Here is a 27266-nt window from a genome sequence, read left to right as displayed (position 1 = left end):
GCCTAGCGCCAACGCTGACACCATCTGTTCACTTGTAAACCTATAGATTTACTGTGCGACTGCTGTGTGTAATGAGTGTGGATGTGTGTCTCCCTCTCATGCTCCGTGGGATTCAAGGTGTGTTATTATTGTGTAATAGGCAATCAGTGCAGAGCACCTGAAAAGATTAAGCCTCTTTATGTTTTCTATTGATTCTAAGGCAAACTGGTTAATAGAAGAGGGACACTAGCTGCAGGGTGTGCGTGTGTGTGTGTGTGTGTGTGTGTGTGTGTGTGTGTGTGTGTGTGTGTGTGTGTGTGTGTGTGTGTGTGTGTGTGTGTGTGTGTGTGTGTGTGTGTGTGTGTGTGTGTGTGTGTGTGTGTGTGTGTGTGTGTGTGTGTGTGTGTGTGTGTGTGTGTGTGTGTGTGTGTGTGTGTGTGTGTGTGTGTGTGTGTGTTGAGGGTGTCAATGGACACAGTCTAACAACGCGAGAGGAAAATAACGCTATTAACCGTTGCTCCTGGAACATTTCTTTTCTCAGAGATCATGAACCATATTGATGATCTGAGGTGGAATGCATCTTCACTCGGGCTTCTCTCTTGATCGCACCTGTGATGGCGGGCAAGCGGAGTGGGCTATTGATCTTCACTCACCCCAATGTGATTTTGATTGTTGTTATCAAAAATTGAACAATAGAGGCAGCCAATAGAGCCTGAAGAGCTTGTATTGAGGGTTGCAAAACACAAACAAGCAATTATTTATGAGTGCAACAATGCCCTATGTATATACAGTGTGTGTATAATAAAAACATGTTACCCTGAGAAAGGCGCAAATACAGTGTGAGGGTACTTTGAATTGATTACTGCAATACTTGGGTTACAATAACACGTTTATTGATTATATATCACTGTTTTATAGCAATGAAACATCTTGGATTAGCCACATTGTTTTTTTACTTAAAGACATTCGTGCAAGATAACTTTTGTTGTCAGATTACTTTTTTCTTTGTCTCTTTTTTTCTGATCATTTGTAACAAATGCAGCTCTGAGCGGAGACGCCGTACAAAAATTCTCTGAGCGTGCATCTGTTTTTGAAAATACAGGGTTTTGCAATAAAAGATTAAATCGTGCATTGACCTTTTGAAACGTACTTCAGTTAAACTCAACCACTTGATTGAACTTAATTATTAAAGTTCCATATTTGGAAGATGTTTCCGTGTGGAATGTTGATGCCATTTTCTCCTAATGGTGAATCAGTTAAATTCAAATGGTTTCACGTGTAACTACACATCATAATGCTTCATTCCCATTTCAGTTTATACAAAGACATTCTGCCACTAACATTCAGTTTGTGAAAACCCTTCACTCACATTTTTCAAATCATCACCGTGCATATAGCGTTCAGTCTTTCAGCAGACATTTTTTCATACATACACAGTCAAAGCCATGCTTATAATATCACACCCTAATCATAGGCAATGTGAAGGCCTGTGGCAGTCACATTTTCTTTGGGTCTTTACCACTGTGTTTCCTCACAAAATGAATAAAGACAGGGTGACATTTAGTTTTCTCATGTGTTTCGTCAAATCTCAGTACACGACCAAGCTGACCTGCAACCGCTCTGCAAACAAACTGGCTGTTGTGGCTACCGTTGTCCTTTGTGCACAGTGTACCAGCCTGCGGCCCTTGTCATTGTGGCCTTGCACATGGATTTTAACTGTGTGTTCTTCCTCCAGGCTAACTAGGCTGATGTGTGTGACTCTGTTTCCCCACAGCAGTGAGCTACAGTAGGCGAGCAGGGCTCAGGAGCAGCCACGTTGCACAGGACGCCTCCTGACATTGTGATCTGTTTGCCTCAGTGAGTGTGGTTTTGTTTGTGTTCATGTTTGAATCCTTTATGTTTCATATTGTATTGTTTTCTTCAGATGACACAGTGAAAGCATGTCTGTATGGTTGCAGCACTGATTATATGAAACTTTGTCTTTTTACTTAACTGGCCTCTCACGCTATGCTATTGTGTGGTGTCTGCTGCCCTCTAGTGGTCATTATAAACAATGCAATTTTATAACATGCAAGCTAGATAGATATATACTTTATTGATCCCGAGGGAAATTCAAGCTGTCAACTTCTAATTTCCCACAAATATCTTAGTCCTCTTCTCTATTATCAATTTTGTTCGTAAATGTTTGCAATTGGAGGCCTTGCCCATTCTGATGGAGAAACAATTCAGCTATATGTCTTCACATCTTAACAGCTTTAGAAAAAAAAAATGTGGTTACACACTTTAAAATGATTTGTCATTCAATCTGCTTCAGCAAATATGTGTCTGTCATAAGTCTTGGATCCATATCTTCTGTTGTTAAACATGCCCTGTGTCACCTTGGTGCCTTCAAAGGCCAGGCTCTGATTCTGGTCCAGCATGATAAAGGTTTGGCTCACTACTGGTTCACTACTCTTTTGATCATTTAAGGAACCTCCCCAAACTTAGACCGGTTGTATCAAGAGCTGAACTAGATGATTGTCCATGCATTGGACTCTCAACTCTCTATTCATCTCTCTTAGAAACTGTTCTTTAAACCACCTACAAGAGTCTCAAAAGTGTGCTGCTCGGCTCCTGACTAAATCTTCTTGCAGGTCTCATGTCAAACCCATCCTCATGCATTTGCACTGGCTCCTGATTGAAATCCGAATCTAGTACTGTATATAACTCTTGTAAAAGTTTTTAAAACTTTCTTAGCATTCCAGCAACTTCCGAAACAAAACAACAACATCAAGACTCCGAGATTCTCTTCCTGTCCTCCCCGATCAAGGTTCGCTGGCGATTCCTTGTACAAGACTAGAACCTAAAGGAGACAGGATCTGCATTCAAAGCTCCTGAACTCTGAACCCATCTTCCACCAGAATAGAAAGCTGTAAACTCAGTGGACAATTTAAAAAAGCAGCTGAAGAACCATTTGTTCAGACTTGCCTTTGATCTGTTTCTACTAAACAATTTGTTACTGTAAAATAATGTTAAAGCTGTAGAATGTGGTCTTGACAGTTGAAGTTTTACATTTTCATGAAAACCCCTGAAAATTGCTCTGACAACATAAGAAATGTGTTGAAGCTGAGCATTCTTAGTATCCAAAAAAAGGGAGATTGGCCACATGAGGATTCAGCGTTGTTGCCTTTTTGTGGACCACCTTCCCCTGGCTAATACAAATACAAAGATTTAAATACACTTTACTTGTGGGTTTTAACTATGAAAAAATTGATTTTAAATTAAAAAAAATATCTTAAAAGATGTTAATTGTTTTCTTAACAGTGCAGCAATCGCTTTAAAATATTAAATACAAACAAAAAAGACATTTTGCTTGTTGGTTTTTAACTGTGAAAAAATTGCTTTTAAATTTAAAATTATATAGCTTAAAATATATTTAAAGAGTTTTTTAACAGAGCAAAAAAATATGTATAAACATTGACAAAATTTTTACTTTAGTTTTCAACATTTAGAGATTTTTTTTTTTTTTGGAAAAATAATAACAATACTACATACAACAATTCAGTACTTTTATTTTACTAGTTTCTTTTTGATATTATTATTATTAAGCAATGCCAACACCACCATGCTGGGCTTTCCATCCTCCCACTTTTCAATCACTTTTTCTGCCATTATTCATTTATGTGAGGGTCAAACAGATCATACACATGTGAATCAATTCAGTCCGAATAATGTCTCACCAATACGTTGGATGATTCATTACCGATCAAGGAGTGAAGGCCAAGCTTCTAGGCTCAACTAATTTGAGAGTCCGGGCCCTCCAATCTTAGATCCTTCGGATCGGCTTTGAATTCGGACCGTAGTGACCACACCCTAATTTCTAATTCACAGTGTATATCCCACTAGTTACCTATTACCACCTTTGTTCCCAATATAATTGACACACATGATATTTACACAAATTCGAGTCTTCCCTGGGAAGTCTCTACGATGTCAATATACACGTCAAAAAGTTGTCATTTGTGCGTCAATCTGCCACCCTTTAACACATTTCATGAAAAACAACACATCCTTACCTGTGCTGTAAGGGCCATCGCCCTTCTCTGGGTCTGACTGTCAGAAATATACCAGCTTAGATGAAATTTCCCATCCTCCTTTTACAGTTATGAGAGAGAGAGAGAGAAAGTGGAAAGATATGGATATCGGGAGAGAGAGAGGGGAATTTTATTTAGATTATCCAATAACAGAAATTCTTATATCAAAGGTTTTCTGCTCACCTTTTAGTTGGGGCCCCTCTGAAAGTCCGCCAACTCCACCGCACATGGTCCTAACTTCAGACTCGTCTTGTCAATCAGACATCACATCGGGGTCACCAGTTGAAAGATTTTTAGGCTGTGTCGTCTTATCTAAAAGGAAGATCGCGACCAAAACAAGAGTTTTAATAAAGACAGTTTCATGAAGGATAGTTTCAGGGGACTGTCTTCTGCTATCTGGGCAGTGGACTAATACAGAGAGGTACAACTGCTGATTGTTGTGCAAAAACAGGAGACGGAGGGGTACACAGTGCTGACTGTTTTGCCAAAACAGGAGAAGCAGTGACCTTGAGCAACGAGAACAAAGAAATATGTGATCAGTACACTAATAAAATATGAATGTGTGATTCTGTTTTATGTGTATTAAATCAAACAAAAACATTTGTTTTGCATTGAGAAAGAACACAAAACAGGATATACAGGTGTTTATAACTTAAAGGCCATGTATGATATAAAACACACATTACCATTATTTTCTTACTTTAATATTTGTCCCTTGTCGGTCAAAAAACCCCCAGTTGCTTTTAAAATATTTATGCAAATATAAAGATTTAAAGAAATGTTGACTTTACTTATTTTAACAGTGCAGTTGCTTTATCGTTTTATATTTTATATTTTTTTCACTTTCATCCCCGTCTTTTAATGATATATTTTGCATTCTTTCCTTAAGCTCTGTCTTAATGTTTTTCTGTTTCTATGTCTGTAAAGCACTGTGAATTGCCTTGTGTCTGAACAGTGCTATATAAATAAACTTGCCTTGCCTTTATAAGGCTAGATATTACACCCAGTTGGAAAAGTGTGTATTCATCCGTGCTTGTTAACAGTCCTATAGCAGCTCTTCAATGTTAGTGGGATCAAAATGTTTGATGAAACACTGAATATTCCAGAAAAGAATTTTGTATTTTTTGTTTATTGTGACACATGTATAAGAGTCTTGCACACCATCAATTATCACAGATGCAATTGTCAACCAACCCCCGTTATTAGAAAAGTCCATCCTCTCCATCTTCTGTTTACTGTGAGAAAGAGAAGACAAAAATAATAATTAAAAAAAATGAATTGAGAAATGCATCCACATAAAAGTAAGTACCTGTTCTTCTGCAAAGCCTCTCTGAAGCAACATCTCCTCTATTCTGAAGTCTCTGCTCTCCTCCAGCAACACACCTCTCATCTTTGCACCTTCTCTCACAACAATGTCACGCTCAACAATATTTGTTTTCCAGGGATTTTCGTGGAAAAATTTTTTAATTACAGATAGATCTTACCTGAAGCAGTTCGCCACCTGAGATCGTGGTCTACCAGGTCACTAGAGAGTTAACTATCAAGATTAGAACCAGTTTACACAAACATTCCTGAATTTGAAAGAGGAACGGAACATACGTGTTTTGTACCCGGGGACAAATTTCGCGACGTACCCGTCCAGGAAGTCAGTCGCACACGGCGCGTTTTGGTTGTGTACATGCGTAACCAGCGAAACTAATGTCGAAATATAAATAAAGCTTGGGAGCTTACATTATCATTTATTTACGTTACACTGACCTAAACAGTTACGTTATCACTAAAGGTAAGTTCTAAACTATCTCCTGAGTGCTTCTTTGTTATCTTACCTGATTACGACAATCAGCTAACATTAACTTGAGCTACTACTATACTGCTACTCTATATGAAAAGAAACTTACTGGAGGAAAATGAAGGACCTGTGTCAATGTAGTATAGGTTAAAAAAAAAACATTAAAAATTAGAATATTTGTAATCACAAACGTCCTCTGTGTTATCTGGTTGCTTCACATAGCGCGCTAACTTTCTTAGCTGTTTTTGTAGAGGTTTCACGTTAAAAACGGAAGTTAAAACCTTTTGTTTTTATCTGAATAAGTAGCTTTTTTTTGGTTTACAACCTTTTTACAATTCCTCTTTCTTCGTCTGACAGCCTTTGTAGTCATTGTTGCAGCCTGAGATGATGGCCACAGCAGAGAAAGAAACGCCGGCTAAAAAGGCTGCAGCGCCTTCAGTGTCCCAGATCAATGCAGAATATGTCACACAGGTAAGATGTGTTACTTAATCAGCTAAGAAATACCCATCTTGGTGATTATGGGGACAAGGACCCTCTGGAGAAACAGTCTATACAAACGTTGAGGCTTTTGGTTTGTTTCAAAGCCTGTTTTCTCTCATATGCCCATGTTGATGAAGTTATGAAATTACTGCAAAGCAGAATGAGGCCTTTACGTAAATAAGGATCCATCCTTATTGGGCTGGTGAAACATTTTACAGTAGGTGGGTTGAAGGGTGTCCAGCAGTTCCACATCAGACAGGTTTCATGTGAGGCAGGTTTTGTGATTTTATTGGAGGCGAGTGCTCCTTAAACGCTACAAGAACCGGTTTATAGTTTAGGAGAGAGAGAATCAAGAATGCTTCTTCACTTACTGGTATTTCACCTTGGATGAACATTCATGTTTCCAACCATTCACCAGCATGTAAGTTGAGTTGTAGAGTCGCTTATCTTTAAAACCAGACTGCCAGTGCCTTGAGAGGGCCTGGCAGATACAGAATTTTGGGGCCGATATCGTTATTGGGAAGAGAAAAAAAAGGGATACCTGAGATAGAGACCTATAGATATTTATTTTGTTGATCCCTCTAATGCAGTTATCCAACACTTGGAACAGATATACAGTTTAATGTAGTCAAAGGGTCAACCAACAAGAAAACCACTGCAAGAACATGCATCACTGCATCAATGTGGAGGGTCATGATGATACTTGTAATCTACGTAGCCTACTCTGCTGGTGACAGTCAGAATGAGAACTGCTGCTGTAATACAATGATACTTACATGACATGCTATGTGATGAGTGAATAAATTAATAGGTATATTAAAAAAAAAAATATATATATATATAGCCCCTACAGATACTGTAGTCACTAGACAAGCTAACACCGGCTGATAATATCACTTGGCCACGCTCGACCCTGAGCAGCTTCACGTGTATCCATGGAATCGTACAGTTGAGCATTTTAAGAAACCTCCTCTGCCATCAGTATCTGAACGGCAGAACGTGACACGAGTGGTTAGCAGACGAGGACAGCGCTGTGATTTACCATAATGTCGACCAGCTTTCTTGTTGCTCAGTGATCTCCTGTCGGTTCTCTTGTGTGTTTGGATGTGTGAACGTTTGTGTTTCATCTTTTCTTTATTCATCGTTTCAGTTGGCAAATAAATACTGGGCTCCTCATGCAAAGAACAAACTGCCCTTTGACCCTAAGGTGAGTCATCTTCTGGCTATTAAAACCGTACATTGGGTTGTTGCAGTACTGTAACAACTCATTAAGCGCATCTTTTTTTATCATCTGTATCAATTATAGTCTTAGTCAAAGTCAAAATGTGTTTTGATTCCAATCCAAATGTCTTTGAATCATTTCCTGTTATTATTTCCCCCAGGGGTTTTTTTGTTTGTTGTTGTTGCCTAATCCTCTTGTGATTTTGAACGTTCCTTGTGTGCTGCTTTAGGTGATGGAAGATGTTTATAAAAAAGAGATCATCATGTCCAAGTGAGTACATCCACACATCTTCAGCTCAGAGCTGCCGTGTTGTCTCATTTGGTTCCAGATGTTGCTAAATTGTTTGTGTTGTCTTAAAAACTTTCCATTTTCAGGTTTGCCATCAGAAAGATCATGCTGCTTGAGTTCAGGTAGGATGTTTGACTTCCTCTTGTTCTGTCATTTTATACCAAAAGTCATATACTGTACATCTTGAATTTCCCTCAGGATCAATAAAGTATCTATCTAAGAAGCTTCATAACCACTTTGTGGATATTCATACATCTTTATTCTACATTTTCAGCCAGTATCTTGAGAACTACCTTTGGGTGAACTACACTCCTGAGGTGTCCAGTAATGCCTTCCTCATGTCCATATGTTGCATCGTCAATGAAAAGTTCAGAGAGAATGTTCCAGCATGGGAGGTATGAGATACAAAAACCTGATCCAAGTCCGGTTTAGAAGACTGATCCTTCACCTCTTCAACACATTTAGCTCCCTTCATGTTTTTTATGTTGTTGTTGTTGTTGTTTGGTATCAGGTATTCAAGAGGGCGCCCAGCCACTTCCCGTTCTTCTTTAAATGTGTGATGGAGGCCGTGTTGGCGGGGGAAGATGCTGGTCTCACTCTGAAGGAACAAACCGTGCTGCTGGTTTTCTTGGATCACTGTTTCAACAGTCTGGCAAGTAGCACTACACTGAAGTTTGATGTTTTTGACTCAATGGAGAAGTATGTACTGTATCTCCCAGAATCCAAAGGTGTTCTGCTGCTGCTTGTTGAGTCGTTAAAGATGTTTGTTTTCATGTTCATACTGACATGACGGGAAGAAAATCAACTTGTATTTTGAACCGTTTGGGTTGTTCATTCAGGCTTCACTCGATTTAAGTTGGTTTATTTATACTGTGGTTTGTTCATGTGAACAACATCTGTGTCCAGGACGGAGAAGCGACGTCTGTCAAATAAGCCAAGAGAAGAAGTCTACATCCTAACGTTCTTTATTTTGATAAAACCTCCTGGAATTTACATGAAAATGTTCGATAACAAACCCTATTTTCCTAAATCTGCTTTAGATAAGTGTCTTCCCTTTTAATGTAGGTAATGCCTTGTTGGTCGTGATAAATGTTTCATGAAGTCACTTAACCCCTACGTCCACTAGGTGGCAGTAAAATATCAATCACTAGTGCTTGGGTCAGCTCCCAGCCCATCTGTATCATCCACAGCCGCATTAAACCACAGGGAAGCACTGCAGATGTCTCACTCGAAAATCTGCTGCGATAGCCTGCTGCACTTTGATTGCATCCTATAAAGGCCTCTAAATATTTTAGTTGCAGACTTTTATCATGGGAGGAAGTGTAATAAAAATCTGTCATGCACAGTGCATTTTGACAACTCACTCTCTCTCTCGCTCTCTCTCTCTCTCTCTCTCTCTCTCTCTCTCTCTCTCTCTCAGGAGGTGGATTTGATCAGAGAGCAGGTGCAGCAGCTCATCTCTCTTCCAATGTGGATGTGCCTCCTACCAGTAAGAAGTCAACCTATAATCTTTATTATGTTTTTTTTTCTGGTGATTATAAGGTATTATATGGTGATTACAATGTCAAAAAATTGACTCCTTGCTCGGACAATACTTCGAAATTTGGCTAACCCTTTTTTCCTTTTTTTTTTTTTTGTCCCGTTTACAGTCCAGACTCCAACATGAGCTGAAAAAAGTCCCAAAGCTGCAGAAGTTCTGGAATCTAATCAAGAAGAAATTTGATCAGATGGATGCTGACGCAGCTGAGCAGTAATACAATCGTCTAAGCTCACATTTTCAAAATATATATATACAGACAGACAAGTACATTTTTGTTTTGTTTAATCGATTTCTTTCTAAGATTTTTTATTTATTTATTTTTTTCCATATGTGTTTTTTCCTCAGGGCGAAAAAAGAAAGGACTTTCCTCTCAGCTCTCATTAAAAAGTTTCTTGGAGTTCTAATGTCGATTCCGCCATCAGGTAAACAGAGAAAAATACATTTATTTCCCCCAGGGATTTTATAATGTGGTCGTGTACACCATGGAACTGCTTTGAAAAAAAAATCTAATCCGCTGATCTTGATCCTATTTTAATGAAAAATGTGCGCCTCTATAATGGGACTGCTCAAAATACTGAGTAAGAACCTACAGGACTGTCATATGCTCTCTACCTTCCCATATATAATGAATGTAGTTAAACTCTCCAGAGCTTGCACATGAAAACCTAAACCCCCCCCCCCCCCCCCCCCCCCCCTCTTTTCATCCCTTTAAGTTTCACTGCTCCCTCTTTTTTTTTCTTTTTATTAAATCCTGAGTCGTGCAGATGCCGAAGGAGCATGTGCTCCAGCTGCTACACAGCCACCGGCACTGACTTCTGTGCTGTAATGCAGTCCGACATAGAGGCCTGCCCACCTGAATGCTAAAAACAGAACATGTGTGTTTAGGTGGAATTCAAACCTGACAGAGAAGATTACGATCTAAAGCCCAGCACGATCCGCATCACTCTTAATACGTGCTGCAATCCTTAACTTTACAAACACACTCACATGCCTAATGAGGGCTGAGGACCCAGCATGCCGCCGTGCCGGCTATGCAGTGTCTTATCGTGACACTCTACATTCACAGCATGGCACCTCGGCGGTGTCCATAGGCGTTTGCTTGTCCTCTTCTTTTTCGGTGGTCATGACAGATTCAACCGTCCCGACGTATCTCACATTCCCCTTTTCTGTGTGGTCATTTCTGCAGGTCTGTCAGGTTGAAATATTCGCTGACATCATTTCCTTATCTGTTAAGTGCTCACTTCTGTCTTCACCTTCTTCCTTTTCCACAGGGGCTGTAACCATGGACAAAATACACTACTGCGAGAGATTCATTGAGCTCATGATTGATTTGGAGGTAAGGCACATCTGTCTAATCTGGTCCTATTCTCACCTTGTCTCTGGATGGGATTGCGTCATTTGGAATTTTGCCGTTTAAGATCAGAATTGGAAATACTTCATTTCACCTCAGGGGGAAATTCAGTAACGATGACCCACTCAGTCTTAACACCGTCTCATCAGACATTCATTTCCACCTCGCATGCACACTACAAGTGTGTAGGGCTTCAGTGGATTTGCTTACTCAAGTCATCCTGATGAAGGAAGCCGTGTAGACAACCTTTTTCTGCAGAGCTCATTTGCCTTTTTTTGTGTCCTTCACATTTATAGCCAACTCAGGTCAACAGACAGCACATAAATGTTGAGTCTCAGCTCCACCCACTGTGTTGCTGTCTCTGCCGTCTGCAGAGCCGGGCCGCTTATGAAACTGTAGTCCTTGAAAGGAAGATGGCTTCTGAGATTAAAAGGTGAAACTAAAGAGTCTGTTGACCTTAAACCCAGTTCCCCTCTGTTCAAAAACACCCAACTTTAATTAAAGCAGCAATTCAAAAAGTACTGTTGCTTTATTTTATTATCCATTTTTAATTTAAATCTAAAACCATGGACCAATGGATTACTTCTCAGGCGGCACACTTTTAGTTCATTTGTCTGCTGATGTATAAACATGTGAGACAAATGTCTTGTAGGTGCAGTGCACAGCAGCAAAGGTGATAAATAATAATAAAAGACAAACAGCTTTCTGGTTGCTTTTCTCTTTAAAATAAGTAGACAATAAAACCTAACTGTTTGACTTCTTGCAGTCACATACTGTCATCTAATCACAAAGATTTTTCAAAACTCTGTTAAAGGTAGAACGTGCGACTTTTTTGATCCAGTCGACGTCACCTTTGAGCACCGGCATGTAACCAAAACAAAGTGCTGTTTGGCGACACCTCCGCCAAGATGGTTGACCAGCAAAGCTGCGATGGCGAGCACGGAGAGCAAACGCGACTGTTGACGTTTTTTTGAAATTGGTTGATCGATACAGTTTTGTGCGGCGCCTAGTCGAGCGTCACAGCAGATACTAAAGTCCAGGTGGCTGTTATGGTGGAACCTGGAGATCTGAACATTTGTGAATAGTTTGAGAACCATCGTAAGACGTTACTTATGCATGGTCCAAAATCTGCAGCGAAGAAACCCATTGAGGGGAAAATAGAATCTTGGCAGTGAGGTTGTCTTTCTGAGTGAAGACACAATGTCACATTGGAGATTCTCTCTTGCTGCCTGTGCAGATCTCCGGTTACTAACGGGGAAGCTCAATAGATTTCATCTGGCTGCCTGCTGACAGGCCAGCCTGGCTGTTCCTGGCAGCGGCGAGTGGGCCCGGCCAGCTGACGGTCTCTGGAGACATCTCCTGTCCTTCAGCGCTATCCTCTTCCAAAACCTCCGTTGCCTGAAATCCATACCTCCACTCTGTGATGAATGCAGGGAAAACAGAGCCCCGTTTATCAGGCCCGTTTCACGCAGCCTGTCACGACTGTGTTCAGATCAAAGATGGCCGCTGGATATGACGGTATCCGTTATCCCTGTTTAGGTTTCACTTGCTGCCCCAGCTGTCTTTGAAGAGCAGCGTCCTTTGAGTGAAATAATACATATTGCATTATGTGGGTGTTTTGCGATTTAGTATTCCATTTCATACTCACAATGCGCCTCGTAGCTCTTCTCTTTCAGCCTTTAAATGTGATAGATTAAACTCTGCTCAAGTCATTCTCTCACGCTGGCTGTCAGTTCACAAACACGTCCAGGATTTTCTTTCTTATATTCTGAGTAAAGCAGCCCTGTTATCTCCTTTTGACAGGTTTCCTCTCCGCTGCCATGTCATGTTCGTGCGCTGCAACAAGCAAATAATTAACAGCTATAGAACATGAACCCTGTTTTAGTTTTTTTCTTTCCCCTGCCTGTCTTCCCTACATCTCCCAGTTTGCCGTTCTATCGTGTTTCAAAACAACCGTAAGACCAAAAAAAGACCATGCATCAATACTGTGTATGGGCAGTTGTGGTCCAGATGCTGGGAAATGTAACGAGTGATTGATTCTTGGGACCCCCGTGAGGTGTTTGTTCATACATATCAAATTCCTTTGAATCAATGGTGAAGAAGTATCGGACAGTTGTATTGAGAACTGTAAGAGTTTGTAATGTAGCCACAGCTGTGAGCATCTGATCTCCTGCTAAAAAAAAAACCCAACCTGTTGTCCTTTTGTGCGTAGGCCCTGCTGCCCACCAGGCGGTGGTTCAACACAGTGTTAGACGACTCTCACCTGATGGTGCGCTGCCACCTGTCCAGCCTCACCCAGAGAGAGAAGGAGGGACACCTCTTCTGTCAGGTACCCAACGCACGAGAAAACACGAGGGAGCGAATGAAAACACACGAGGATGCCTCTGTTCTCTTTTGTCACTTCATGGATTTCTTATCGTATCATTCCTGCAGTTGCTGGACATGCTGAAGTTTTACACAGGCTTTGAGATCAGTGACCAGACAGGAAATGCACTGACGGAGAAGGAGATGACAACTCTGCACTATGACAGAATCCTCTCCCTGCAGGCAAAACACTTAACATTTCCAAACCCATCATCATGTTTTTATTTTTTTCCCCCCAAAAAATGATTGAAGTGAGTTGTTCAAAATGAAATGTTTGCTGGATCTTGGTGTGAGTGTCTTCTTTCCGTCTTGCAGAGGGCGGCGTTCGCTCATTTCCCAGAGTTGCAAGACTTCGCTCTGGCCAACGTGGCAGCCGTGGACACTCGAGACTCCCTCACCAAACACTTTGGGCACCTCAGGTATATCGCAGCCTCCCGAATGAATCATCATTGAACAAGTGTACGTGCAGCTTTTGATGCACAGACGGAGGTGGTGCAAAGTGAAGAATGGCTGGGGTTGAATTAACGTGACCTGTTAATTCTCAGATTCTGTAGCACCATAGGTTTTTTTATGCTAACTGGACTACTTCCCTTTAAGCATAAACATAAAAAAAAAACCTACAGAAAGCTGACTCACCCTTTTTTTTGCTTTTTACCGTTCTGGGTCACAAACTAGTATTTACTGTATTTCAAGGTGTGCAGACGGTCTGTGTTCCCGTGTAGCGTCAGCAGCGCCGTTGCTGCCTGACTTCCCTGCTAAATGGCAGCTAGCGAGCCCTTGAACAGGCAGCTGGTAGCAGCCAGAGAGAGAAGCACGCCTCATTAATTTAATCGATTTGCAGTGGCTTGAGAATAAACTCTTTGAACAGCTGTGTTTGTCAGATCATATTAGCTTGCCAAAGAGCCAAAAGCACCCACACTTTGATGAATGGCCTGTGTGTGGATTTTTAGCTTGTACACACGTGTGAAGGCAATAAAAAGGCATTGATTTGCTTGCAGTTTGTAATTACTTCAAGGTTTGTAGCCTTGCTTGGCAGTTGATATCATAATGTAAACACTTAAATTATTGACCCAGACTTGTAGAAGGTCATTAAAACATATTGTGTTGGCCCCTTCACACCCTCAAATGTTGTTAGCAGGTAATTATCTGTTTGTTTAAAGAATCATCATTTGTCAAGCTTGCTTTGAGGTGCCGCGTTGGAACAACATGAATTTCTTCTTTGCAGTTGATTTTGATATATTCATCATCACCTCTTTTTAGCTCTTCAAGTGGATTATAAATGCTTTAAAAGCCACTCTTAAGTTTCTTTGAGTCAGGCAGAGGCAAGCTGAGCTCAATCAGGTAAAGATATAGCTGAACCATTTCATGTTTTCCTGAAGCTCGGCTTCTTTCCCCAGAATTAGAGGTTTTGAATATAGCAGGAACTGTATTGTTCCCTACTCTGAACTGTCACCAAAGCAGCTCCTGGGTAACTCCAAATATGCCGATCAGATTTAACGAGGCACTTCTCATCCAAACAACTCGCGCTAATGCCAGTTTATTCCAGCTGCGCTACCCACGGGCTAAGCTCCCAGTCACCCGCCGCTCTGAATTTATCTGCTAAGTCCCCCCAAACACACAAACGTAGCATTATTGCATAGCTTGCCCACACATATACGCACCCACTCTCTCTCTCTCACACACACACACACACACACTTTCAGTTACATAAAACGTGTTGAGTGTCATTCCGGGCCAAATAATGAATTGACTCCAAGATCAAAGGGTTTGCAGAGACTTTGTGAAATGCAAGCAAAAATGAAAGAAAGGCATCACTACTGGAGATGTCAAAATAATGGGTGTAATTAGTTCTGTGGATTAGTCCTTCTGCGCTGGCCTGTCACTGGAAAGGGTGTTAAGATTTTATCAAATCAAATTTTCTGTGAATTATTCTTTTTTTTTTTTTTCTTTTTTTTTTTACAATATAATTTGATTGGATAAAAGGATAAAATATGATTAAGCTTAAAGAACCTGCTTTTCATCTGATTTGGGTGTTTGTTCCTTTAATGCAAGAGAAAAATATTGGGCTCGTGATGTTTCATCTTTTGGTTGGTCTACACAAATTTAGCCCAAGTAATTAGGTCACACGTGAGCATAATGAACGGCTGTTTCAGAGGACACGACCGCCGTCATGCTTTTCAGTAAACTTACTGTAGACTAGCTACTAGAGTCCTCATCCTTACCTTCCCCTGTCAGTCATGACCTGCTCCAGTCATCTTCATTACTCAGAGTGAGTTGTTGTGCTGCTTTTATTTTGTTGCTAAGGGAAGAAACGTCCACATGACCAATGCCAGGTCATCCACTGGGCCACCAGACTGCAGAATTAGCAGAATCGCCCCCCCCCCCCCCCAACCCACCCCACTGCCCAAGTGAAGCATCACAAGTAGCAGAATGCATGCACAGGCACAGGCGCGGTCAGTCAGCACCACGTGTGGCTGTCCAGGCTCGTCACCGCGTGTCCCAGTCGCTGTCCTTGGTTGTGTACAGGAGCCTGCCTTTGTCACAGTGTGTCAACCTGATTAAAACAGGTCTGTATGCAGAGAGCCGTGCCTCAGCTTTCTCAGACGAAGACGTGCTTTGATTTTCATAATCCTGTCGCATCAGTGCCCCTCAGCACACACATGCTGACAGCGCAGGAGTGCCGCGTCAAAGCAAACAGAAGTATTGCTTTGTGCTGCAGTGCTAACAAGAGCAAAGAATTTGACAGGGCCGTGTATCTTCACACATTTGGGGGAGTTGCCGTTGATGTATGAGAAATCTTCTCAGAAGGGAGGTAGTGTCCCAGAAAAGAAGCTGGACCCACACACTCTGTCTCTCTATAATTACAATGCACCAGAGTCATAATATACAGTATGATTCAAGCTTTAGATATCATTGTGATAGGAGTAAACATCAACATTGTCACTTTAAGATTCTTAATCTCAGCCATTTAAGTCACTGGAGCTGTGCTCTGTAGACAAGTGACAGCTGATTTTATTTTATTTTTTTTATTTTGCAGCTTGATTAATCACAGTTCTCGTTTTTATCTGCAGTCCCAATACCCTCCACCGGGTGGCCTCGTACTTGTGTCTGCTGCCAGAGCTCTCCGAAGGCCAAGACACCACCTATGAGAAGGAGGTTCTCCTTGAGCTGCTGGTGAGTAAAATCTTACTTTTTATTTTTGTCATAGACATTTAAAAAGTGAAATCCCGATTGTAGAAATGTAGTTTGATTTAAATAGTCGAGTAACATCCCCTTTAGGTAACTGATCACATCCTGTAAATATAGTCTCCAGACAGGCTCGTTTTTATATACATTATATATATTCAGTTATATATCCCAGACTCTATTCAACGCAGGAGACTTCTGAATTTTTTGGATAACATCTGTGAAGTTTTATACAATACTGAGAGCACTTTGTTCACTATACTCAATGAGCTATAATTATTAGTGTTGCACCTTTGCACACATTGGAAGAAAACAGTTAATTGCCCTGGACAATAACAGCCAAGTCAGCATTACTGCATGAACGCTTTTTGTGTCTTCTCATTTTAAAGCCATTCATTGGACCTTGACCTTGAAATAGATTTAGCATCCTTCAGTCCCCTTCCCTCTTGAATTTGCCTTCTAATCCAATTACTGGATTGTGGGACTCGGGCGGAATTGAACGCAATGCTGATGAGACAGAGGACCCTCAAACCCCCCCCCCCCATGTCTGTTTTTTAATGTGTCTCTTGAAAAGCTAAGAGAAGCTTGATTGTGCTCCCAGGTGCTCCTTCCCTTGTTCTCCAAATGTTTTTTTTTTTAAACCCCTCCAGCAAACTACAGGACCCTTGACTCAGCTGTCTCCCCCAATACACACTCATACATGTGCAGTAGACCTCTTCATCAAAGTGGTTGTTGCATGGCGACCCAGCAGTTACTTACAATTACCCACTCAGACCCTCCCCAGGTCCTCTAAAAGAAGCGAAGGGGAAGAACTGTTTCATAACTATCACATGATATGAAGGCAGGAGACCATATCAGGGGACTCATTTGTTTGGGCCTGAGGTTTCCCCCCAACAACCAACATGCCTGACCAGCTCCTAGTCCATCATTAGATGGCCTGAAAGTTAGGGTGGGACATGATTTCCAGCACGGCGGCCGCCGCCGATGAGACCCCAGAATCCCCTGCAGTAACAGATGGGTGACGTCACTCAGACTTTGAGTCTTAATATTTACAGTCTATGTTTTTTAACCCATGACCATCGGTTGAACAAATCAATATGGTGATATATTTTCATTTTGACTCATGTGATGCGCCCAATCAGACATCGTGATGTATCATTGGAACATTTGTTTTGCACGTTAACAATGAGAGCAGTAAGCTTATAATGTCGATATCATGGGCCTTATATTATATCTTAAGGTCCCCATTGATTCGCAGCCTTACTGTTGAAGCTTCTTTTTTTTTACCGGGATGTTTATCTCTAGAATGTTCTTTGTATTTGCACAACTAGATGAATAAATAAGACATTTGAAAGTGTCACACGTGGCACTTTGAAGTGATGCTGGCCTTTTTTACGAATTCCAGATATAATACACTGAGGAGGCCATCCATTTGTTCATTAACTGAACTCCTCTTTGTCTGTGTCTTCTCTCTCTCTCTCTCTCTCCCTCTCTCTCTCTCTCACACACACACAGGTGTCCCGCCATGAACGCAGAATCTCTCAGATTGAGCAACTTAACCAGATGCCCCTTTATCCAACAGAGAAGATAATCTGGGATGAGAACATTGTTCCGACGGAGTACTATTCAGGGGAAGGTGGGTCTTGCTTGTGTGGAATGTGATTGTCTTGGCTTTGTGAGGCGATGTGCGCTGGACAAAAATCTCGTTCTAATTTCAGTGTCTAGACTGTGTCTCATCATCGTAAGTATACACCCTCAGCTGTTATCCTTATGTCCTAAGGGCACTCATCTGGCACTGCAGATACTCTCTCTCTCTCTCTCTCTCTCTAAGGGAATCCTCTTAAGTCTGCAAGGACACCTTAAACAGCTCTCAAAACGTTTTCTGTTCAAGCAGCATTCCTTTAGCGTGTTACTCTTTGGCTGTAAGAGAGAAGAGCTGCAACACAGAGCTCATGTAACTTCACCCGATAATCCGTCTTCTGAAATTGTGTGCTAATGGTGACCTTTGGTTGACAAATCATTATCGCGCGTGTGTGTGTGTGTTTAGATTATTATACTAACACCTTCTTTCTTTGTCTTGTTACATTTCAGGCTGCCTCGCACTACCCAAGCTGAACCTCCAGTTCCTGACCCTCCATGACTACCTGCTGAGGAACTTCAACCTCTTCCGTCTGGAGTCCACCTATGAGATCAGACAGGACATAGAAGACGTGGTGTGGCGGATGAAGCCATGGTGAGATGTCTTCAAGTCTGTAAAACTGGAAGAACCTTGAAAAAGGATCTGAAATTCTTTCCATATAAAATCTCTTTTTTTTTGTCCTTAGGTGCAACAGTGAAAATTACTTATTTTTAATTTGTGACAACATCAAAAATCTGTTTCTTGACATATAAAGGATTTTCAAGACCCATACAAATCTGATTTAAGAAATGAAAATAAACATGAACGCTCACTGATTTGACAAGGACACGACTCTGCAAAGGCACTCAAATTCATTTTTGAACTTATTACTTAATGAAGAATATGAAATATACATTGTTTACATGAGACCTGATTTCTAAGCCGTGCCAGACACGGTTTAGATTGAAGTGAGTTGTTCACGGACACAGTTTTAACCATTATATACTCCATCAGAAAGTATCTATATTTTCTACATCATAAAAAACATGAAGGCCAAAGCAGATGGCTCTATCTCCTGATAATCAGGTGTTGCTCAGTTGGTAGAGTCGGTCGTCTCAGGTGTCGGAAAAGTCGGGGGTTCAATTCCCAGCTCCTGCAGCACATGTCCAATGTGTGTGGACACTTCTCCTGCTGCTTCGTCGGCGGCGCATGAGTGTGTATGAATGGGATTAGCATTTTCTGATGGTAACTTTGCATAGCAGCCTCTGCCATCGGGGCGTGAAGAAGATGTGAGAAAAATCCCTTTTTTGAGATGGAGCCATCAAAGTGTTATAATTACAGTGGAGTGTGTGGATGCATGCACACTCATTAGGAACAAGTTAGAGACCTGTGTGTAATAGGAAGCTGAAACAGCGGAGATGCTTATTATCACAAAGAGCATACAGGTTCTAGTTTGAACTGAGGTTCCTGCTTCATGCTGATTATCATCTCGGATCTACTTTCTGCCACAGCGGAACAAATTTCCACCATTAACACACTTAGATTTTTCCTTCTTTTTTTTTTACTTCGATAAACAAAGATCCTTATCCTCTGTGTTGCGCTCACAATGATATTTTATTCAAAGACTGTGACACTTGGCACACCACATTTGGAAACCCATTGCTTAACATAATAAGTGCTCCCATTATGTCAAGTGATGTTGCTACTTGCTTGTTGTTTCTCCACATGTAAATAAGTAAGCAGTAGTGCCATGTGCTGCCCTAAATCCAACTGATTTCAATCTTGACAACAGCCCACAGCGCTTGTCTTACTTATTGTTGTGTCTTGTCTGTTTTGCACAGGCAATCGGAGTACGGCGGCGCCGTGTTCGGCGGCTGGGCCAGGATGGCTCAGAACATCACCTCTTTCTCTATAGTGGAGGTTGCCAAGCCAAACATCGGAGAGAGCTGGCCCGCTCGCGTGCGAGCTGATGTTACTGTTAACCTCAATGTTCAAGATCATATCAAGCATGAGTGGGAAGGTAATTACGTGTCTGTAAATCACATCACCCACTATATTATGAATACCAATCTAGCTTTTCTGCATCCTCTTCTTGTTTTCCTTACAAGGCAAGTCTGACAATGGGGAAACTAAGCAAACTGAATTTGCTGCATACACATTTTCTTTCCTTTTGTTTCTGCGTTTTCTTTTTTTCCCCCCCTCTCTTCTTCCAACAGTCCTTAAAGTAAGCAGTTTATAACCTCCATAAAATCTTCCCTCACCGTCCCACTGAGCCTTGACTCATGACCCTTACCCGCCGTGTGCTTCTGTGAAGACGTGCCATTTCTGTGTAGCCGCTACCAGCCTCTTTGTTTTATCCTCCGATCGTTTTTCTTTCCGTCTCTCTGTGTGGCTGATAAGGACACTGTATGTAATGTTAACAGGAGCTTGTCAGCCTTGAAAGACATTGATTCACTGGGAGCATGGAACACACGACGAAGCCCTCTGCAGGGCTGAATGCCATCGCTCTCCAGAGAAAGATATAGGACATGCCAATTTACGCCATTGGTCGATTGTGCTATTTAATATAAATGGAATGGTCCCTTTTAGAGGGCTGCTGCTGTAGAAGCACTGTAAGGGATCATTGGATAATTAAAAAAAGGATATTAAATATTTCCCAAATTGACACCTCCCCTTTTTATATACATCTACTTTTATAGTCTTTCTTTTTTTTTTTTCTTGTAATTCAGTGGAGATATGAAGCATTACTTCCTTCCATCTTCTAGCCGTTTCCCCAAAGTGTAATTAGAGCCTCATGTTTTAAAGATCAGGCAAAAGCTGACAGAGCGGTTTTGTTCACATCTCCAAACTCTGGCTCTCTACCGCTCAGTCTCACTACTCCATCACCTTCCCTAATCCCTGTGCTTTCCTCTATCCTACTCCTCCTCTGTCTCTCTTTCCTGTCTCTAAAAATCTTTATTTGTCTTCCTTTTTCTCTCTAATATATTCCCTAATCCTTTTTTCCCCTACAGGCCTGCGGAAGCATGACGTTTGCTTTCTGATCACGGTGCGGCCCAACCTGCTCTACGGCACGCGCTTTGACCGCCGCCAGCCTTTTGTGGAGCAGACTGGCCTGGTGTACGTGAGAGGCTGCGAGGTGCAGGGCATGCTGGATGACAAGGGACGTGTCATTGAAGAAGGTAGACTCATGTGTGCTGCTGCTTTTACACACACACACACACACACACACACACACACACACACACGCACACACACACACAGCATATGACATCCCTCCACCCATCATACCTCCTATACGAAAAATTCTCCTCAAAGACAGATCCACGAGTATTGGTCAGGCTGGTGTTGTCATGGCGACGGGCGTAGTGAGACCTGACCTGTTCTCATTAACATTCCATTAACCTGAGGTCGACAACAACACCTGGGAGCTCAGTGCCCTGCCCTCTGCTTTATTTATTGGATTCGACTGAGGGGACGATTGGCTATATTTGGATGGATGTGCTTCTGTAAGAGAACACCATATGTGTTTGTCCTGCTCGGCACAGAAAGGGAGGCTGGGATTTGACTGTGTAAGTCAGTGCGCATGAGCAGTTAGCATACAGTAAAGGCGATGAGTGTTGCTTTATTTAGCATACATTAATCCGTCTTTATGCTATTCCTGAATGTATGATAAACAACAGTGGTTTTATAATGTAATGTAGTGCCCTTAAAATAGCTTCAAACAAAACTCCATGTGGAGAGAGAGAGAGAGAGAGAGAAGTTCAACCTTAAAGTCCAGTTCATTTGGCCAGTGTGGCCGCTCCCTCAGTCTGACATAATGTGTCCCTAGCAACCATGGTTTGTGGCTTTAAATATTTGTTACATTTTAGCACAGCTTGAAAATTAATTTGAAGGCTATGATATATTGTCAAACGGAAAGAATTTGCTTTGGTCAAAATAAGGCGTTTAGAGCTTATTTAAAGCGTCTGTCTGGATGCTGTAAATCCTCTCAGACAAAATTCTAATCTCTGATCCGGTCTGGCCTTTTCTAAAAAAAAAAAGTATGGTATGCTTTACAGTAACAGGATCTCCTCATCTGTGTCATGTTTTTCCCCCTACTGCCAGAAGCAATCCCTCTGAGGGGTGGGTTCACCTGAGTTAGTCTGCAGCCATGGTGCTGTGAGCGCTTCCCTTGAGGGAACATGTGACTAAGCACTGAAGCTCCAATCCCCCTCCCCCCTCTCTGTCTCATCTGTTTGGATTAAATATACAGCGGGCAGGGCATACTAAATAGACATGCTGCCGGGAAACATGCCCTGCCAATGTAGGCTTGGTTAAACTTTCAGATCCCCAACGGGGCTGAGAGGTACTCTGGCTGCCTGGGTGAGGGGGTGATGTCGCGTACATCACCCGACACATGGTGAAGGTGAGAGGATACACAAGCCGAGGGTTGCATTTTGAGACAAGGGAGCTGCTTTTCCAGACAGCAGGATCCTGTTTTAACTGGATTTACTTGTATTCTACTAATAGCAGCACTTTGTCTGCACTGTTTTCCATTGCAGACGTTACCTGCTTTTTATTTATAGCAACACTGTGTTAATGCATTAAACACAACAAAAGCAGACGTGTTTAAATGCTCACACACCTCACCCAGCTGTCCACATTGTTATCTAACGGTTATCAGGGTGTGGCCTGCACTATTAAGCGTTGACCACACAGGCCAACAGGATTGACTTGAACTTTTCAAAGGATATTTCACAGTTTTGAGGTAATCAGATCTTGGGATTTATCATCACTTGATTGTCTTGCAATACATCACCTAGCAAAATTGCTGCGTCATGCTATCATTATCGTGGGCCACATGTCACATATGAAATCATGAGTTTTCCTGATACTCCCACTCCAAGTGAACGGGATTTGAAATTGGTCACACACTTGGAGCTCGAGGCTATCACTGTTACCCCGCTGTAACACCTGTTCTCGCCAAAAACTCTGGTCCAGGACCTGATCCAAAACCTAAGCTGCGAGGAGACGCCCGAACCTTCCGTGTGTGGCTGGACCCGAACCAGTATCAACAGGACATGACGAGCAGCATTCAGAGCGGCACTGAAGACCCGTATGAGACTTTCAACGTCATCATGAGACGCAAACCCAAGGAGAATAATTTCAAGGTTTGGACTACCCTGCCGCACACACACGCACACACACACACACACACACACACACACACACACACACACAGCTTATATCAGCCCTCACTGTAGATTGTTTTGAGTGCTTTATCCGCGGGCCTTGAGCTCTGATCCTACCAACACAACCCCAGAGTGATGCATCGCACATATTATACTCTCCTGCGTATTGCAGCTGTAAGGTTGGGGCCAGGGCAACTCTGAGATTACCCTCCATTCAAGGCCCATCACGATGAGTCCAATGAAAGACACATCTCACTGGATATTCATGCAACATGTTCCCCCCCCCCCCTTTCTCTCGCCTCCTAAGAATGTCCTTTTGGCAGCCGGAGTGCATTGTGGGATTTAGTGTTGTTGAACGCTTTTTATAGATGTTGGTGCCCTCTGCAGAACTCTGCATTGTTTTTAACAAGGTCAAAGAAAAGTTTTCTGTGGAATGTGTGAAACTTATGTTGAAAATACTTTTTTTTTTTTTTTTTTTTTTTTTTACAAGTTTTGCTACAATTTGTTCATCTTTTTTTTTTTTTTTTTTTTTATGTTTGCACGTACATGCACCCTTTGATTTTTCACATCTTTTATTGAAGAGCTTCTCATTCCTGCTGTGTCGAAACTGCTTTCCTAATTCTGCGCCCCCACATCTGTCTTTCACAGCCAGAGTGATGACAGGTGATTTTTTTTTTTTTTTGATGAATTTTAAAAGTGCAGGAACTAATGGGTATTCAGGAAACATTCTTTCCATCTTTGATGTGAGACAAAGATAAAAGTAAACATGACTCCCGTTCCCAGCGTTTGATGTTCAGGGTATTAGACAGGTTGCAGCTTATTAAAATATAATTGACAGACAGACAAATTACCTGCTGTCCCAACAGCCCACAACAAAGCTATTCTTATCCAGTTGAACCCCCTCACGTGGGATTGATATGCTTTATTCAGTTAGATACTTGTGTATTTGTTCAGTATCCGTTACTTATTTATCTGCTTCTCTGGTTTAGGCGGTGCTAGAGACCATCAGAAACCTGATGAACACGGAGTGTGTGGTCCCAGACTGGCTTCACGACATTATCCTTGGTTACGGTGACCCAGGCAGTGCCCACTACTCCAAAATGCCGAACCAGATCTCCACATTGGACTTCAATGACACCTTTCTGTCCCTGGACCATTTACGTTCCTGTTTCCCAGGTTACACCATTAAAGTGACAGAGGAGAACCTTGATCTGCAGGTTTTCCCTTTCAGGTGACATTGAATTTCCAACGATACAACAATGAATAGGTCTTTTGACTTATCGTAATAGAAGTATAGACATACGTGTTGATATTTAGTTGCTGTTTAAGAATGTGCATGAAACGCAAAACATCATCTTGTATAAAATTACAATATACAATGTTTGGTCATACATTTTTCATGTTTTGCTTCTTCCAGAATCAAGTTTCCCATCTCAAAGAAAACAGACAAAGGAAAGAAAAGAAAGGCAGATGAGGAGGTGGAAAAGAAAGAGGAAGACATGACGTTGATTGTTGAACCCTATGTCCCCCCAAACCGTGGGCCGTACCCCTACAACCAGCCCAAACGGTACGACGTCAAGGCTAAGACTCGTTTTCACAAATTAGAAATTACAGGACAAAAAGTTGTACAGACTTGGCTTTAACCCACTTTTTTTTCTCTCTTAAGTGCATTCACATCTTTAAAGTAGTTTCACCAGAAGTAGCACTCAACCCAAAGAGCATGATTCTTAAATACATATCCATGTTTGAATACTTTAGTCTCGATCCAAACCCCCTTTTCAGTTCACAGGCTTATTGAAGGTACCCTACTGTGAGTTGGACTATTTTACATGAGTATTTCTCGTGCTTCTGCCCAAGGCATCTCCTCTGACCTGATCAACATGTCTTGTTGTGTTGCTATGTTTGCTGTTGTTAAGGCCACAATTAGAGATGGAAATGTTTTAATGCGATTAAAGGTGAGGGAAAAGGCTTAAATATTCTGCTTCTAATTATAAGACCACAAAATAAACATCCTTTGTGAAAATTCATAATGACACTGCATTCCTACTTTGCACTTTGATATTTAAATCTTGATAACAACAACACTTCCCCTGAGGAAGCCTTGGCTTAAAAAGCTTTAGAGATGGTCTCAAAAACATTTAATAAGGAACATTAAGTGTTTTTTCCACTAATGAAGCTTTGACACAGATCTGTTTATCTGTCATGGCTATAGTATCTAGAACTGATTTTGGATTTATTCACATCTTCAATATTCACTTCTTACAGGAATACAATTCAGTTCACTCCGACTCAGATCGAAGCCATTCGAGCAGGGATGCAGCCAGGACTCACCATGGTAAGGACTTCATGTTGAATCATATATGTTTCTCACATGAGCTTTTAAGGTCTCATATTATGCAAAACACACATTACCCACCTTTAAAAATACTAATTTGTTTCCCTAGTCTGTCTACAAACCCCCATTATGAGAAAAGCCCTCTCTGTCTATTAACTGCTCTACTTTAAAAAGAATGTGAGCTCAAACAGGCCGTTTGTAGATTTTCCCTTCATGACATCACAAAGGGCAGTAGCCCCTCCCCCAGATGGGTGACATTCCCACAGTTAAATGTTTATTCTGCCTTCTCACAGTAAACTATAGGGCATTGAGTGAGAGAGCCCCCAAACCCCTGCAGAAAGGGGCGTGGTCAGACACAGCTCATTTACATTTAAAGCTACAGACACAAAAACGGCCTGTTCTGAGCACAGCTGAAACAGAGGGGCTTATCTGCATGATCAAATACAGGATCAGAGTGGGTTTGGAACAACAAACTCCACAGACATTTTTTGGGGAGCTCAGGGACTTATTTAAACTGGTTGAAAGAAGAATATTATGTGACCTTTTTAAGGCTTAATGTAAGCAACCAAAAAAAGAATCAGGAAGATCAAATTGACCTAAAAATACCTCCACAGTACAGACTCCAGCATAAATTTATCACGGATGTCTAACTTTTATGGAACATATGCTTAGTCACCTTATTTATTTCAGTTGTTAGTTTGCTTTGACAGCAGTACAACAATAAGCAAAACTTTGAACTTATACACCACCACAACCCTGGGTTGCATTTTCTTGTACTTACTAACCTTTAAGCTGCCTGGAGCTCCAGTGAGTGCTGATACTGCAGGTGCATAACGCTCCTGCTTGCTGTTATGAAGCCAAAGATTTGTAGCTATTAATCTTAGTAATGCACACCAAGGGAATTCCCACACTGTAAATATGCTACAGTTCAATGTCCTTATCTCCATCACTCATGTAGAGTGATGACAAAAAAAAAACCCTGAAACCCTCTCTGAAAATGTATCAGTGCTGATGAAACAGTCCTCAACACATAAAATAGCATATTACAGCTAAGTATGTGTGTACAGCTACAGCCAGCGCTCTTCCTTCCAGCCCACTATTGTCATTTCAAGAGAAATATAACGCACAACTTTGACTGAAGTGCTATTCTGATGTGGTGATCGGGCGCTGGCAGTGGGGTTTGAGTTATTTATCGTGCTGCCAGCCGAGGCAAATATGGCAAGTAGGCTCTCAGCAGCGTCGTAAAACAGCTCTGCATGCTCTGCGCTCCTCGTACCTCCTCCCAGTCTTCCTGGCCTCGGCTTTCATGTCAGGAAACCAAGGAACTGATTACTAATTTATGCAGGAATGTCTAATTGTGCTGACTATTTTAGCCAAATGTATTCACCCGAGGTACACAAGCTAATACCAACCTGTTTCATGAATATTTATTTAGTCAGTTGAATGTGCAAAATCTCATGATCAAGTAGATGTGAGGCTTATTATCTCGGTAACTTGGCAAGCCTTGTGGGACCTCAGCCTTGTTGCATTGTGTATGTCTTTGCCTGGCTAATGGTGGGACACCAGCGTAGCCCGTTCTGACCTGCCCATGGCCAAGCTTTTTTTTAAAATATACTTTACATATATTTGTTTGTATCTGCCGTCCTCACCTCTCCCTGCTGTGTCTCCAGGTTGTTGGGCCGCCAGGAACTGGAAAGACGGACGTTGCTGTCCAGATCATCTCAAACCTCTATCACAACTTTCCAGAGCAGAGGACCCTCATAGTGACACACTCCAACCAGGTAACCTGGCCGCATCGCATTACTGTTCATGAACTCTTCATGCACTTTTCTCCCCCCTTAAAAAACCCCCCAAAAAACCCCAAACTCGA

The 27266-nt window shown here is 41.7% G+C and overlaps 1 protein-coding gene and 2 long non-coding RNA genes across 4 annotated transcripts in view; 2 read left to right on the top strand and 1 right to left on the bottom strand.

Annotated features, from left to right (window-relative positions):
- The first annotated feature begins 6 nt into the window (after positions 1–6).
- On the top strand, positions 7–1185 carry LOC306841000. The gene is made up of 2 exons (XR_013781416.1): positions 7–272; positions 441–1185. It is a non-coding gene; the product is annotated as an uncharacterized lncRNA (long non-coding RNA).
- Positions 1186–4240: 3055 nt separating this feature from the next.
- Positions 4241–5608, bottom strand: LOC306840338. Of its 2 annotated transcripts, none has more exons than XR_013781316.1 (3): positions 5537–5608; positions 5247–5287; positions 4241–4364 (listed from the first exon to the last, which is right to left on the bottom strand). It is a non-coding gene; the product is annotated as an uncharacterized lncRNA (long non-coding RNA). The 2 variants fall into 2 exon arrangements; XR_013781317.1 differs by having other exon boundaries at positions 4241–4359; positions 5243–5287; positions 5362–5565.
- A 69-nt stretch (positions 5609–5677) lies between these two features.
- aqr (aquarius intron-binding spliceosomal factor) overlaps positions 5678–27266 on the top strand; it is a 47706-nt gene continuing 26117 nt past the window's right edge. Inside the window, exons 1-24 of the mRNA XM_079369557.1 lie at positions 5678–5835; positions 6199–6312; positions 7472–7528; positions 7773–7813; positions 7918–7953; positions 8106–8226; positions 8343–8483; positions 9252–9320; positions 9481–9581; positions 9717–9793; positions 10643–10707; positions 12935–13051; positions 13156–13269; positions 13402–13505; positions 16158–16260; positions 17788–17908; positions 18364–18505; positions 19732–19910; positions 20902–21069; positions 22871–23040; positions 24051–24292; positions 24479–24628; positions 25327–25396; positions 27067–27177. Coding sequence (XP_079225683.1) covers positions 6226–6312; positions 7472–7528; positions 7773–7813; positions 7918–7953; positions 8106–8226; positions 8343–8483; positions 9252–9320; positions 9481–9581; positions 9717–9793; positions 10643–10707; positions 12935–13051; positions 13156–13269; positions 13402–13505; positions 16158–16260; positions 17788–17908; positions 18364–18505; positions 19732–19910; positions 20902–21069; positions 22871–23040; positions 24051–24292; positions 24479–24628; positions 25327–25396; positions 27067–27177 — 2586 coding nt within the window. The 5' untranslated portion in view covers positions 5678–5835; positions 6199–6225. The remainder of the gene's footprint in view (positions 5836–6198; positions 6313–7471; positions 7529–7772; positions 7814–7917; positions 7954–8105; positions 8227–8342; positions 8484–9251; positions 9321–9480; positions 9582–9716; positions 9794–10642; positions 10708–12934; positions 13052–13155; positions 13270–13401; positions 13506–16157; positions 16261–17787; positions 17909–18363; positions 18506–19731; positions 19911–20901; positions 21070–22870; positions 23041–24050; positions 24293–24478; positions 24629–25326; positions 25397–27066; positions 27178–27266) is intronic.

Source organism: Symphodus melops, assembly GCF_947650265.1.
Source record: "Symphodus melops genome assembly, chromosome: 19".
Classification (NCBI taxonomy): domain Eukaryota; kingdom Metazoa; phylum Chordata; class Actinopteri; order Labriformes; family Labridae; genus Symphodus; species Symphodus melops.
Note: the sequence above shows the minus strand (reverse complement) of the source record. Positions and strands in the feature narration are given on the sequence as shown.